The sequence below is a fragment of the Argentina anserina genome, chromosome 3, assembly GCF_933775445.1.
Source record: "Argentina anserina chromosome 3, drPotAnse1.1, whole genome shotgun sequence".
NCBI lineage: Eukaryota > Viridiplantae > Streptophyta > Magnoliopsida > Rosales > Rosaceae > Argentina > Argentina anserina.
This window is the reverse complement of record NC_065874.1, coordinates 10,004,504-10,017,707: the sequence shown is the minus strand read 5'-3', so window position 1 is coordinate 10,017,707 and position 13,204 is coordinate 10,004,504. Positions and strand designations below refer to the sequence as shown.

General features: G+C 36.5%; 1 protein-coding gene, 1 long non-coding RNA gene and 1 pseudogene across 4 annotated transcripts; 1 reads left to right on the top strand and 2 right to left on the bottom strand.

The window, feature by feature from the left end:
- Positions 1–40: 40 nt before the first annotated feature.
- LOC126786595 (cytochrome P450 72A397-like) lies at positions 41–2,535 on the bottom strand. The gene is made up of 5 exons (XM_050512451.1): positions 2,156–2,535; positions 1,552–1,769; positions 1,190–1,437; positions 709–1,099; positions 41–538 (listed from the first exon to the last, which is right to left on the bottom strand). Exons 1-5 carry the CDS (start codon positions 2,442–2,444, stop codon positions 113–115), a joined length of 1,572 nt encoding a protein of 523 aa, XP_050368408.1. The 5' UTR covers positions 2,445–2,535; the 3' UTR covers positions 41–112.
- Positions 2,536–3,686: 1,151 nt separating this feature from the next.
- On the top strand, positions 3,687–6,390 carry LOC126788072 (uncharacterized). 3 transcript variants are annotated; one of them, XR_007671331.1, is made up of 4 exons: positions 3,687–4,658; positions 4,770–4,887; positions 5,174–5,547; positions 5,638–6,390. It is a non-coding gene; the product is annotated as an uncharacterized LOC126788072 (long non-coding RNA). The 3 variants fall into 3 exon arrangements; XR_007671330.1 differs by having other exon boundaries at positions 3,687–4,887; positions 5,174–5,342; positions 5,442–5,547; XR_007671329.1 differs by having other exon boundaries at positions 3,687–4,887.
- Positions 6,391–7,140: 750 nt separating this feature from the next.
- On the bottom strand, positions 7,141–9,817 carry LOC126787019 (cytochrome P450 CYP72A219-like; annotated as a pseudogene).
- Positions 9,818–13,204: the final 3,387 nt, after the last annotated feature.

The window sequence follows — 13,204 nt, the reverse complement described above, 5'->3', positions numbered from 1 at the left end:
TCATTTATCAGAGAAACAAAAACAAAGAAAGTTCATAAAATATCATGCTACAAGCTTAAAGTAAAATGGGTATACTGTTTAACAACGCTTTCGACCTTATGGCAGACAACCGTTAACGTCTGTGTAACATGATAGGAGCACCATACTGTGGTTGAAGGGTTATAAGATTAGAAGGAGCATGAGCATAAGACGGAGAAAGGTCAAATGTGAAGTGTTGCAAGATCAATGCCAAGGCTAATTTTGCTTCCATCATAGCAAAGTTCTGTCCGATGCAAATCCGAGGACCTGCTCCAAAAGGAAAGAACGAGAGCTGACTATTTGTTGCCTTCGATACTCCTTCCGAAAACCTCTCTGGCCTGAATTCTTCTGCATCATCGCCCCACAGTTCCTTGTCATGGTGAATAAGCAGTGTTGGTATCCCGACTTCGACTCCAGCTGGTAATGAGAATTTCCCAACTTGTGTTTCCTTAGGAGTGGTTCGAGCAAGCACAACTACTGCCGGGTATAACCGTAGCACTTCAAGAAAAATCATAGTTACCTGAGGCATCATGAATATTAAGAAACAAAAGTGATCAAGAAGAATCATTGAACCGGTACGAGTCTTTCAGCATAAAGCTTATGAATTGCTCTAAATTAAGACACAATTAATGTAAAGGTTTACTTGCTTTCATGCTTCTTATTTGTAGAGTAAAAGTAAGATTTACTTACGACTTTCAGGTGAGTTAGACCATCAAAGTCTGGCTTGTTCATTCCAAAGACCTGCAAAACCTCTTCTCTTGCTCGATCTTGCCAGTTCTGATTTTGACAAAGTAAGACCATTGTCCAAACTAATAACACTGAAGTGGTCTCTTGCCCAGCAAAGTAAAAAAGCTTGCATTCCTCAACTACATCTTCCATACTCATCCCACCATTTTTGTTGTTCTTCCCATGATCTCGAATGTCCTTTAAATTTGATTCCATCAGTGCACCTAGTAAGTCATCTTTGGTAGCTTCACCTGCTTCAATGGCTTTCTCTCTCTTTCTTATAATTCCCATGAGTATACCTCTTATTTCTTTGTCAATTTGTTTCATCCTCTTGTTCATCTTAGTTGGTAAAAACCTACAGAGTAAAATTAATAACTGAATGAGATCGAAAGAGAGATAAAGGAATTTTGCATGTAACATAAATGAAGTTTAACTTTAATTTTACCTCCATCCCGGAATGTAAACATTTAGAACGGCTTTCATTGCATGTCCTGCTTGCTCTTTTAGGAGTTCAAAGATTATCCTCCCTTCTTGATAGCTACTCCCAAATGCTGTTCTAGAAATTACATCAGCTGTTAAATTTTGAAGAGAAGGCCAGACATCAAACTCACATGATGAACTCTCGTTGGACGTCACACTCCCCCATTCTTTAATCATATCATTACAACTTTGGTAAAATGCCGGTAGCATACGCTGTTTGACAAAACCGCAACCAATCAGTTTAGCTTAAATTGAAACAGAGGAAATATTAATGAATATTATTGATCTTACGATAATGTGAATGAATGATTTTGATGTCTAAATTACCTTCAACTTTTCAGAATGGAATGTTGGGTTGATAATCCTTCTGTGTTTAGCCCATTTCTCCCCTTCATAGCTTGCAAGGCCTGTTGCTAGCAACTTAACAAGTGGATTTGATGCCGGCTTTGGAAAATCACCAAGTTTTGTGAAAACATTTTTCACGTCTTCTGGATTCATAATGTTCACCCTTGGTATGGGGCCGATCCATACAAAAGAATTCTTACCTGAACAAGTTTTAATTTATCACCCTTAAGTTGACACCCTCATATATGCTCTATGATAAAATTAATCATGTATGTGATTTGTTATTAATTGGTTTGATTGTTATATGAACAATAAAGTTCACAACGTTAGTATTTTAAGTACGTATGTGAAGTCAAATATCTTCAACTGGTTCGAGTAAGAATTCGCTTCATTCATGTCAAACTGTCCATCAATCATATATACATGAATATATCTAATTAACCAATTCATTAACTCAGTAAACGATATGTAAAAGTAAAACATATAAAGGAGATGATGAGCTATGATTCCTATGAATGTTTGAGCTAGGATTGAGTTTGCAACGCCTCATGCTAACTCTATAATCACATATAAAGTACGTACTTACCGTAAGTTTTCATAGTTTGAGCCAGAAGAGGAATTACTCGAGGTGCTATCTCATGGGAGGTTGACAGGTTCATGGGTTTCGATTTTGCTTTTTTGAGCGTGATAGCGTACTCCTTCATGTCTCCATACAAAAGCCTGTAAGAATTGCCTTCGAAGCCTTGCTGCCTCAAACATCTTTCAAGCTTCTTTGGCTTAAGCCACACCCAATCCAGAAAACCCCATACCCATCTTACTATTATGGCAACAAATACAAGGCTCAGGGCGACACTTATTGCCACTGTTACCTCCATATTTGAAGTCTGGAATTTTAGAGCTAGAGCTAAGCTCTGAAACAGAAAATATCAAGAGAGAGAGAGAGAGAGAGAGAGAGAGAGAGAGAGATTACGAGCTGTTACTGTAATGAAATTGTAGAACTAACTTGTTTAAAAGGAGCGGCGTACATGCCTTTCAATATAGATGTGATCAGTGAAACTTGAAGAATTGTCCAGATGCGTCGAATTAATATCCACAACATTTTTCTTGTAACTTTGAAACTCTCACCAATAAAAGAGAAGGAAAAATATATATATATATATATATATTTGTATTCTAATCAAGGACGGAGCTAGAATTTCATAATGAGGAGAGATAGAAAAAAATTACAATTATTTATGAACTATATATAAAAATTTAAGATAAGTTAATATTTAAAATTTAAATTTTTACACTAAGATTTAACTAGAAAAATAAGTTTAGTAATTTGAGTGTAGCTGTAGTGTGTAGCTACTTCCTTGATTCTGATAGTCAATACACTATGATCGACAACGTATGTCCATTGCCAATCCAAGTTATGACCACTTCTATGAAAGCAAACTATGACCACTTCTATTCGATCTTTATGGTAAAAAAAACGTACATTGGTTTATAAAATGTAAACACAATGGAGATTAGTCAGATTACTGTGCTAAACGCACGCCCAAATGTAACCAAGACCAGGAAATTCTAACCAACTAGATCTAAAGAGACAAAGTTTTAAGCGGATCAAATACTAGAGGGAATCAGGGAAAGACAGCATCCCAATCTCTCTATTTTTTCGACAGAAACAAACCAGCAATAGTATACCAATAGATTTAGCCTTTTTAATGAATCACACTATGCCAAAAATCCCTTCAGACAGCACCATTATTGCATAAAATTTGTATACGATGTCTGAGCATTTGAGACAGCACATAATTGAATATATTGTTAGATCAATTTTGGACATATCACATATTATATGATTATCATGTTTAATGTCATAATCTATTTCTACATGGAAACAAAGATAGTATCAAATCTAGTTCTTAATGATTTCGTGTATTATATCAATATGGTAAGGAATCATAATTTAAGTCTAGAAACAAGACTACTAATCAATCTTGAATCAAGAATCTAAATAAGATGACTTAACTTACAAAATGTCCTTAATGGAAGGACTCTTAAGGGTTAAAGATTCTCTATATATAGATGGTAAACACCCCTGTTATCACTACGAGTTATTTGCGTGAGTTGCTGGAGACTTCATGGAGCTCAAGCTGCCTAGGACCTTACAAACGGTAATGTAAAGCCTTTTTGCTTAGTTCTTAACTTGAGCCCTTATCCAATTTGTTGAATTTGAATTTAACTCAATGCCCTCTTCAATTACCTCTCTGATGAGTTCTTGTAATGGGCATCTAGCATTGGAACTGATGACTACATTGCTTGTAATTCTCGTATTTTGGTGCACCTTAGTCTGCTCCCAAAGAACTGTACACCGAAATTTGAGATGATTTATGCGATGGTGATCCATGCATTGGCTCAGGTTCCAGTTATTTCTAGTTTAACTTTATGGATGAATTGGGAATGCACTGGTTTTTGTTCGTTTGTTGTTTTTGGGTGGAGTTTTCGTTGATACATTATATTCAGTAAGTTGTTCAAAGTTTATAGCCTTGATTGATGTTTCATTAGTATATTATTTGTACCATCTCATTGGTCAGAGCCGTTTTTAGTTGTGAAACTGCCAGCTTATGTTTAGTATTACTTGAATAATCCCATGTTTGATTCTGTATAATTCCAAGTATCATTAATTCAGAATGTTGGTTATGACACCGTTTCTATTGCTTGTATTCAGGTGGCAAGCCAAGAAACATATGGGACTTTGGGTGCTATAGTTAAAAGCCAAACATGGAACATATTAGTTGGTTTTCTTAATTTTAGTTAACTGAAGCTTAGGGAAGTCACTCCAAAAGTAGGGTGCATGGCTACTTGTATGAACTGAACCTTGGATGTTGCTAAATTCAATACTTAAGAATGACTTGTCCCTGCCTCATTAGAGAAACAAATGATATATTAGTATGAATTATATGTTGTTGTTTTGTGAGCACATGCTTTGGTTGAAGAGTTTAATTAAGGCAAGATGAGATTAATAATACCGATTCTTATTACTAGTCAATGATCCAAGCAGACTTGACCAATCCTATCTTACTCAGCAACTATTCAGAGAGAAGGTAGTATACCTTCCCACTTTCATAAATTGGAGTATAGTTTATATATTTTGGTCAGCACTTTGATGTTTGATTCCATTTGGGATGTGTTTCTGATCATGATGATGTGAATAGGTGCAAGGAACTATGCTAAAGCAGAGGAGTACTGTCAAAGAGCAATTTTGGCCAATCCGATTGATGCCGATGTTTTATCAACTTATGTTGATCTGATATGGAACACACCAGATGATAGGTGAGCAATGAAATCATGTTTGGCTGAATTGATATAACTTAACAATCATGCACTCATGCTTGATCAAATTGTGAATCTAACATCCCTGAATTTGTGGTTTATGCTATTTTGCTCAAGCAATTTAATTAGCTTCAATTAGTAATTTTGCATGTACTTCCTGCCATCGGAGCTTGTTTAGCCTTTTTCGACTTTCCTGTATTGTTGAAGAAATATAGTACTGGTATCTTCATTGCACGACATGAATGCTTTACGATATGAATTCCTTTTAAGGTCCTATACTTGTCAGGTACTTCTTATAGTCAGCAAGTAAACACAGATAGATATGGACCTAGATTTCAAATGAACGCAGGGTTGGCCTATTCAGAAATCTGAGTCATTAGATTGTATTAAAGAGAATGGGACTGAAGCCCATTTGGAAGATAGGAAACTACAGAAACAAGGGTCTACTACATCAGGTATCGTCTCTATTTCAGTCACAATAAGCCACATAAACTCATTAAGTGCATGTTATTTGTTGGTTTCTGTAGAGCATGTATTGGTTTATCGAATTGTAGAGACTGAGTTGATGAAGGAGAGGTTTGCGAAATTGATGGTTGAAGAAGATATGTCAGGCTGTGGAAACAGCATTGGCTATATCAAATGCCATTACTAATCTTTGTGGTATGGAATTGTAATGCATTATCATAGTGCCTTCAAATTTTAGCTTGTAGTTTTGATTTTGATGTTTATATGATTTGTTCGGTTCTGTAGCTACCCTATTTGAGCAACTTTGGAGACTAGAACCTCTATCGCGGGAGAAGAAATTAATGTGGCAAAGAGAGATGGAATGGCTTATTTCACTTTCAGATCCTTGAGAAGGTTAAATTAGCATATGACCTCCCTATAGTTACATATGTCCATGAATCCATACAAGTAGTTGTTTATCTTGTAAAATCCTATGTTCAAAGAGCAAATCATGAACTGGTATAAGTTATTTCTCACACTTCTCAATGCTGTTTTGTATTGCTAGTGTGAAATTGGAAAAGTTGCCGATATCATCCAGATTCCTGCCTTTTTTATGCATGTGCCTCTGTTAACATATTATTTAACAGAGGATTGCGTAATATTATTTGCAAGAAGAAGCCAGTGGTAGTTTTCTATTTACGTTTGCATGATTTATGATTGCTAGGAATGCTAGCTAATATTATTACTCTTGGTTTGTGCTATGTCGTAGAGGATGTTGATGCATGACTATTTTATAGAAGGCCTATGACTCTAGTTTGGATGTTTCAAAGGATGCTGGCAAGGATATTAAAAGCTTGGATGGAGTGAAGAGTTGGTACATTTGTTCTTTTCTACTGTAAACCTTGTAGGTCTTAGTTTTAGGTATGTATTAGGATGTAAGAGGTTTTTTGTTTGCTAGAACTCCTAGAAGACGTATATGAATTCATGTATTTTTTTGGTTATGATATAATGTCAATTGGATACTTGATGACTTTTTGAAATGAATGTGGTTTATATGAATTTGGAAGTTGTTGTAAGCATACATTATACGCTTTATACCATACATGCACCCAGTTTGTAACCATACATGCACCCAAAAAAGTATACCAATTCAATAGATTTATGAATTATGATACCTTTTTCTAGAGCTATGTTATGTGCATATAAATGGATATGTCTTACAGGAACAAATTTAATAATATATGGCTGCATGTATGGACGTAAAATATGATGTCTTTTGTTTGAATATGTGTGTCAATTGTGCTATTGTCACGGAGAAATACTCCAATTCTCTGTTGGCGCAGCTATTTTTAATTGTATAGTGTAAGCCACGCATGATCACATATGCAGGACAGCAGGAGATAAGAACGTTATCAAACTAGTGATCGATCTCTATCTTCGTGGTGTTTGTGTACCCATCTATTATCCTGTGATTTTGAGTGATTTTCGAGTCGCTTTTCTTCATAGGTTTCTTCACATCTTCGCGGTGCCGTTGTGATGAGTGCCTATCTCTCTCCACAGTTTAAGATTGTTCTTTCAATTTGTAAGCGATTTTACACTCATCTTCTAGATTTAAAGTGAGTTGTTTCCGTAATGAAATTAAATTTTTTGATGTATCCGCTAAGTACAAAATTATCATTATCTTCAAGCAAGGCACATTTAAAGTAATAGAGTTAATTATAAACTTATCATGCACACATTGTTATACATAAACAAAGCAGAAGAAAGTCGAAATCAAAGAAAATGGCAGATACATGCAAGCTAGCTTATTTATAAAATCAAATTTAAGTTGGGGAAATTAATAAGATCTGATGTAATTATTGGTACATATTGTGGTTGAAGGGTTAAAAGATGGAAAGGAGAATGGGCATACGACGGAGAAAGCTCAAAGGTAAAATGTTGTAAAATCAATGCCAATGCCAACTTTCCTTCCGCCATAGCAAAATTCTGCCCAATGCAAATTCGAGGACCGGCACCAAAAGGGATGAACGAGAGTTGGTTCTTTGTTGCCTTGGAGACTCCTCCAACAAACCTATCTGGCTTGAACGCATTTGCATCATCACCCCACAGTTCCTTGTCATGGTGAATGAGTAATACTGGTATCCTGACTTCGATTCCTGTTGGTAGTGAGTACTTCCCAATTTGAGTTTTGTTAGGAATGCTTCGATTGGTTGCACCACCAGCTGGGTATAATCGAAGAACTTCAAGTAAAATCATGGTTACCTGAGATATGATGCATTCAATGTTAATTAGTATATGTTACAAAAACCCATTGCGACATAAGAAAATTAGAAAGAAAGTGCATGGAGCAACTATTAAATCAATCAACAAAAAAGACAAATCATTAAGACACTAAAAATTTTGTGAATCTTTTGATAGAAGTATAGATAGAAACTGATTATATATACATACAACATTAAGGTAAGTAAGGCCATTAAAGTCGGGCTTGTTGCTACCAAAGACTTGCAAAACTTCTTCTCTTGCTCGATCTTGCCAATTTTGATTTTGACTAAGCAAAATCATTGTCCAAACTAGCAACACCGAAGTGGTCTCTTGTCCGGCAAAGTAAAACAACTTACACTCCGCAATTACATCTTTAAGACTCATCCCAGCATTCTTGTTGGTCTTCTCATTATCCTGGATGTGCTTCAGATTTGATTCCAGGAGTGCACCTAACAAGTCATCTTGAGTGGCTTCCCCTCCCTTAATTGCATGCTCTCTTTTCTGAATAATACTCCTGAGTACACAGTATATTTCTTTGTTTATCTCGTTAATCCTTCTGTTCCTTTTAGTTGGCAAAAACCTACATACCAAAAAAAAACAAAGAAATTCTTAATTAGAAGCGAAGGCATGAACGACCTCGATCCTTTTACGTACGTAAAAATTAACATAATTTTTTTAAAAAAAACTGTAAATTTTGAACTACCTGGTACATGTTAATTCAAAAATATGGATTTCAAAGGGATCAAATAGGAAATAATAAGCGCATAATCTTATCAATTCTATTATTTTACCCTCAATAATTTTTTTTAATTAAATCTTGCATGTCAGATACCAAATGATACACATCTTTTTTACATCATAGATTAAATACCATGTACGGCATTTATAACATGTACTGTTTGTTCTTTCAAGAGTTCAAACATCTTCTTTCCTTCTTGGTAGCTAGTTCCAAATGCTGTTCTAGAGATCACATTCGCCGACATATTTTGAAGAGAAGGCCAGACATCCAGCTCCGCGGATGAGTCCTCTTTTGACACTAAGCTCTCCCACTCCTTGATCATCTCATCGAAACATTGGTGAAAAGCCGGTATCATAAGCTATTGTAAACACCAAAACATAATTAACTCAGTATTATATTGATAAGATACAATGGAGATACATGTTTCCCTACACTCTGAAGTGAGGTACTAACCGTTAGTATCAAACATTATTGCAAATGATCTCCATTTAAGAAAACTTAGAAAATATCAAAAGTAATTGGAGTTTTTCTAATTATATTAATTATGTCTATTGTACAATATACATACCTTCAGCTTCTCAAAATGGAATGTTGGCTTGATAATCATTCTGAGTTTTTCCCATTTCTCACCTTCACAGAAATTGATCCCTGATGTGAGCAACAAAAGCATTGGGTTTGATACTGGCCTGCGAAATTCATTGTGTCTTGTGAAAACTTCTTTCAATTCATCTGGATTCATGATGTTCACTCTTGGTACGGGGCCAATCCAAACAAGAGTTCTTTCCTGTAAAAATTGTTGAAAAAGATAATGTGAAGCGTCGGTAGATCTTTAATCGGAAACAACATCTCATAATAGTGATAAGTACTTCTTAAGCATCTCATGCATATTAGTTCTATCTTCAGTTGATTAAAAATTGATTTCCACTGATGATCGAGGTGTACCACTACAAAAAACATATGTATATGCCACATATACAAAAGTCACAAAAGTATGAATTTGTGGTCTTTAACGGTGTGACAATTGTGAAAAGATTTTGAATGGAAATTTAATTATTATAATAATTAAATTGTCACATTGACATGATATTTGTGGCATTTTTTACAATGGCCACCAAGGTAAAGATCACACATGATGTGTGTTTTTTGTCTAATTTTTTTGTAGTGTACGTTTATTGAACAACACATGATCTACGGTAGTTAGGTATGCATACCGTAGGTTTTCACTGTTTGATCGACAAATGAGTCGATTCGTGGTCCTATGTCATGGGAGGTGGAGAGATTTATGGGTTTTGATGTTGCTTCTGTGCGCATGATAGAGTTCTCCTTATTATCTCCATACAAGAGTCTGTAGGAATTGCCTTGAAGGCCTTGCTCCCTCAGACAGCTTTCTAGCTTCTTCGGCTTAAGCCACACCCAATCCAGCACACTCCATGCCGACCTTACTAGTATGCTTATAGCAACAAGGATCACTGCTATCCAACCCATATTATCTGGTGCTTGTTGTGTGTGTATATCTCGATTCTCGAGCTAGCTAAGCTATGTGAGGAGGAAAGATACAGATACCAGGGCTTATATAGGGGAATATGAAATGTGTGTAGTATTAAAGGTGAATATACTATCTCGATCGTTTAAACTATATACACAAGCATAAGTTAATGACCAGAAAATTTCACACGCCGTAAATATTAGCTAATTAAAATTTAGCAATTGCGATTAGTGATTAATTATTCCTCTTTCTTTTGAGCATGCCACTGCCACAACGAAATAAAAGAAGCAAAGTTGGAGAACCATTTTTGCCGGTAGCCATTTTTGTATAACAAATTAACCAGCAAGCACCGTAAAAGTGTCAGCAGATCCTCCACACTAATATTGTACTGTACAAACTCATTACACACACTCTTGCACTTTACTTGATTACTTTTATTGATCGAATAATTGATATACTTTTCTTTCAGACGATACTCAGCATATTAATTTCTCCAAATGATAACTACATTTGTTTTTTAATCAAAATGACCAAAATAACACACATGAATGCCGACAAAAAGAGCTATCTCTTTTGACTACAGAAACTAGAGAAACTAACAGAAAAATAGCCTATACAGTCAAAATTCACCCATTCTTTCATGGTCATAAAGCACAAGAACTAACAAATTACAAATAGTAAAGAAGAGGAATAAATTTTAACAACCACACTAATGTAAAGATATGACACAATTCAAAATCAAGCCAGCTCAGCAGAGAGAGCATGCTCATGCTTTGCCGATTTGTAAGAATAACCAAAGAGAAGCCTAGTCTCAACAACTATCCAATTCAAAGCCCAAAAAGCCCAAACCAAACTTGATGAGGCCACCAAGCCAAACTTCGCTAGATCGGCTCCACTGCTGCATAGGGAAAACAAGCTTGCCACCGACGTGACAGTCATCACCGATGTGACAACAACCACCGTACTAACTGCAATAACCCGATTTTTCGGAACTATTATTGGAATTATTTCTAAGTTTATAAATTTGTGACATTCATTTAAACGACATCTGGTTGCTTGCGACGTTGTGAAACGAAAACGGAAACGTTATTTATTCAGAAAAACATTACGTTTCCGCGACGTGAGTATCGACTTTTATTCCGTCGCTCGTTTGCGAAAACTTCCTTCATGAAAGTTGTAGAACTCGTCGATACGAGTTTGTGGACACGTCACACATTCTAATCGAACGTCATATGTGAAAGTTATTAACGTTGGAAGTTAGTTTCTGATTTTAGAAACGAGTATAAATAGATAATTATTGGAGTTAGGGTTTCCATTTCTGGAAACCCTCATCCCGAGCCTCCATTCTCTCTCTCTCACCCCGATTTTTCTCTCCCTCCCTCCGAAAATTCCATCTTCGGCGATCTCCCTCTCCGGCCGCCCGTGCCTTTCACCGCCGGGCTCTAAGGCATCGTGAGGACCTCCACAGCAACCCCCGAGCTCACCACCCCGTGCCTCGCCACCGTGAAGCTGCACGAACGTCGCCAAGATTCTGCAATTTTTCCACCGGCATCGCAAGCTCTCCGGCGACATTCAGACGGTCCAAAAGTTCGATTGAGGTGAGGGTTAGCTTAATTAGATTGTTGTAATGCTTGGTTGTTGATTTGTGGTTGTTTTGGTTTGGATTTGGAGGTGATAGGAGATCGGAGAAGGAGGGTGCATACCGCCGCCTAGAGGAGGCGCGTGTGGGTGCGTGTGGTAGCCTAGGCGTGGTCTGAGACCGTAGGAGGGTGGAGGAGGAAGATAATAAGGGTTTTTGGGCGGCAGTGGCGTGCTACGCACTGGCCTTAGGCTCGGTGGGTGGGCCCACACGCTGCCACAGTGAGTGGCGCTTCAGCGCCACGCGCGGTCGTCGGATGGTGGCGCGTGTACCCCACGCGCCGCCACGTGCGGTGGCGCGTGAACAGTGTTTTCGAAACAGTAAATTTGTAAAATTTATTTTTACGTATGGTTAATGTAAAAGAGATTTACGTACGGTAAATGTAAATTTTATTTATGTACGGTAAATGTAAATGTAAATTACTTTCAGTAAATATAAAAGTAATTTCAGAAGGGTAAATCGGTAATTATTATTTACTGAGGCAATATTTACATTTGAATAGTATTCATACGTACAGAAATACGTAAACAATATGTATACGTACATGAATACGTAATTGATATGTATTTGTACAGTAATACGTAAATAGTAAATATGTGAATAGTAAATATGTGAACAGTAACTTCGTAAAACCAGAAATTGCTAAACAGTAACATATTTTTTTACTGTTTGGCATTTAATGTTTACGTAACGATTCTAAATTCTTTTCTTATCTTTTCAAGGTGATCGATAATTCAAGTAAATGAATTACTTTCGGAATCGTGGAATTACGGTCGAGATTTCAAGGTAAGTAAAATCTCACATATTTACGAATCTACCCTTGCGGAGATTCAAGATTAAGCAGAATTTTAAAGAATGAAATATGACGTGTATATGTGTAACGACCCTAAAATTTCAAGCTTAAAAACTCAAAATTTCAAAGTCGTTAAACACTAAACATTTTCAATGAAATCGAAATCATTTAAAATGTCACAGCGGATCATCTCTGAGTTCAAAATACAACTCAGTTAAACCGATTATTACAAACCAAAAGATAATTAAACATATAACAAATGGAATTGTATAATCCTCACAATAACCTCACAAGATAGTCACACAAAATCCTCACACAAGCTGGAGATAAATAATTTCAAGTCCTCTGAGCGATCCGTCAATTCCCGCTAATCCACACATGTGGAGTTATCCACTACACAATCGAATTGGTGCACCGGGATTGTAAACACAAACCCGGTAAGCTTTACAGCTCGTATGAGTAAAATGAAAATATAACTCGCATATCAATATATACGAAAATTCACAAATCAAACAAATATAAATGCACTCATGAGTCAATGGACGGCCCATCTGGTTATCCCAAAGAAATATGAAAAGAAGCGGTCATGAGAAATTAAGTAACCCTTCTGGTTACCCAAATGCATTTATAATACGGGTACTAAAGAACGCTGGTACACATCTGTTACCCCTCTCGTAGTACACCGCCGATATTGGGCAACCACCCGCTACCCAATATCCGAAAATATGAGTACTCATGAGCAGATAACCAGCTGTTACCTCACATGCAGGACTCCGGTAGACAGATTAGAGCTCTAACTGTATCGTAACTTTCGCCCGGCCAAAGGCTAGGTTCCGACTTGCCAAACACGTACAATAATCTCACATCATATTGTACAAAAATCAAGTCCGAAGACAAATCAACATTTTAACAATCTCCATGTTAAAATCACGTACAATAATCTCACATCATATT

Excerpts from the sequence above, each read along its gene's own strand:
- LOC126786595 (XM_050512451.1), bottom strand. The coding sequence starts at position 2,444 with ATGGAGGTAACAGTGGCAATAAGTGTCGCCCTGAGCCTTGTATTTGTT. Across the intron at positions 1,100-1,189 it reads GTTTACATTCCGGGATGGAG|GTTTTTACCAACTAAGATGA; the intron begins GTAAAATTAAAG and ends TTTACTCTGTAG. Across the intron at positions 539-708 it reads GTCTAACTCACCTGAAAGTC|GTAACTATGATTTTTCTTGA; the intron begins GTAAGTAAATCT and ends ATGATGCCTCAG.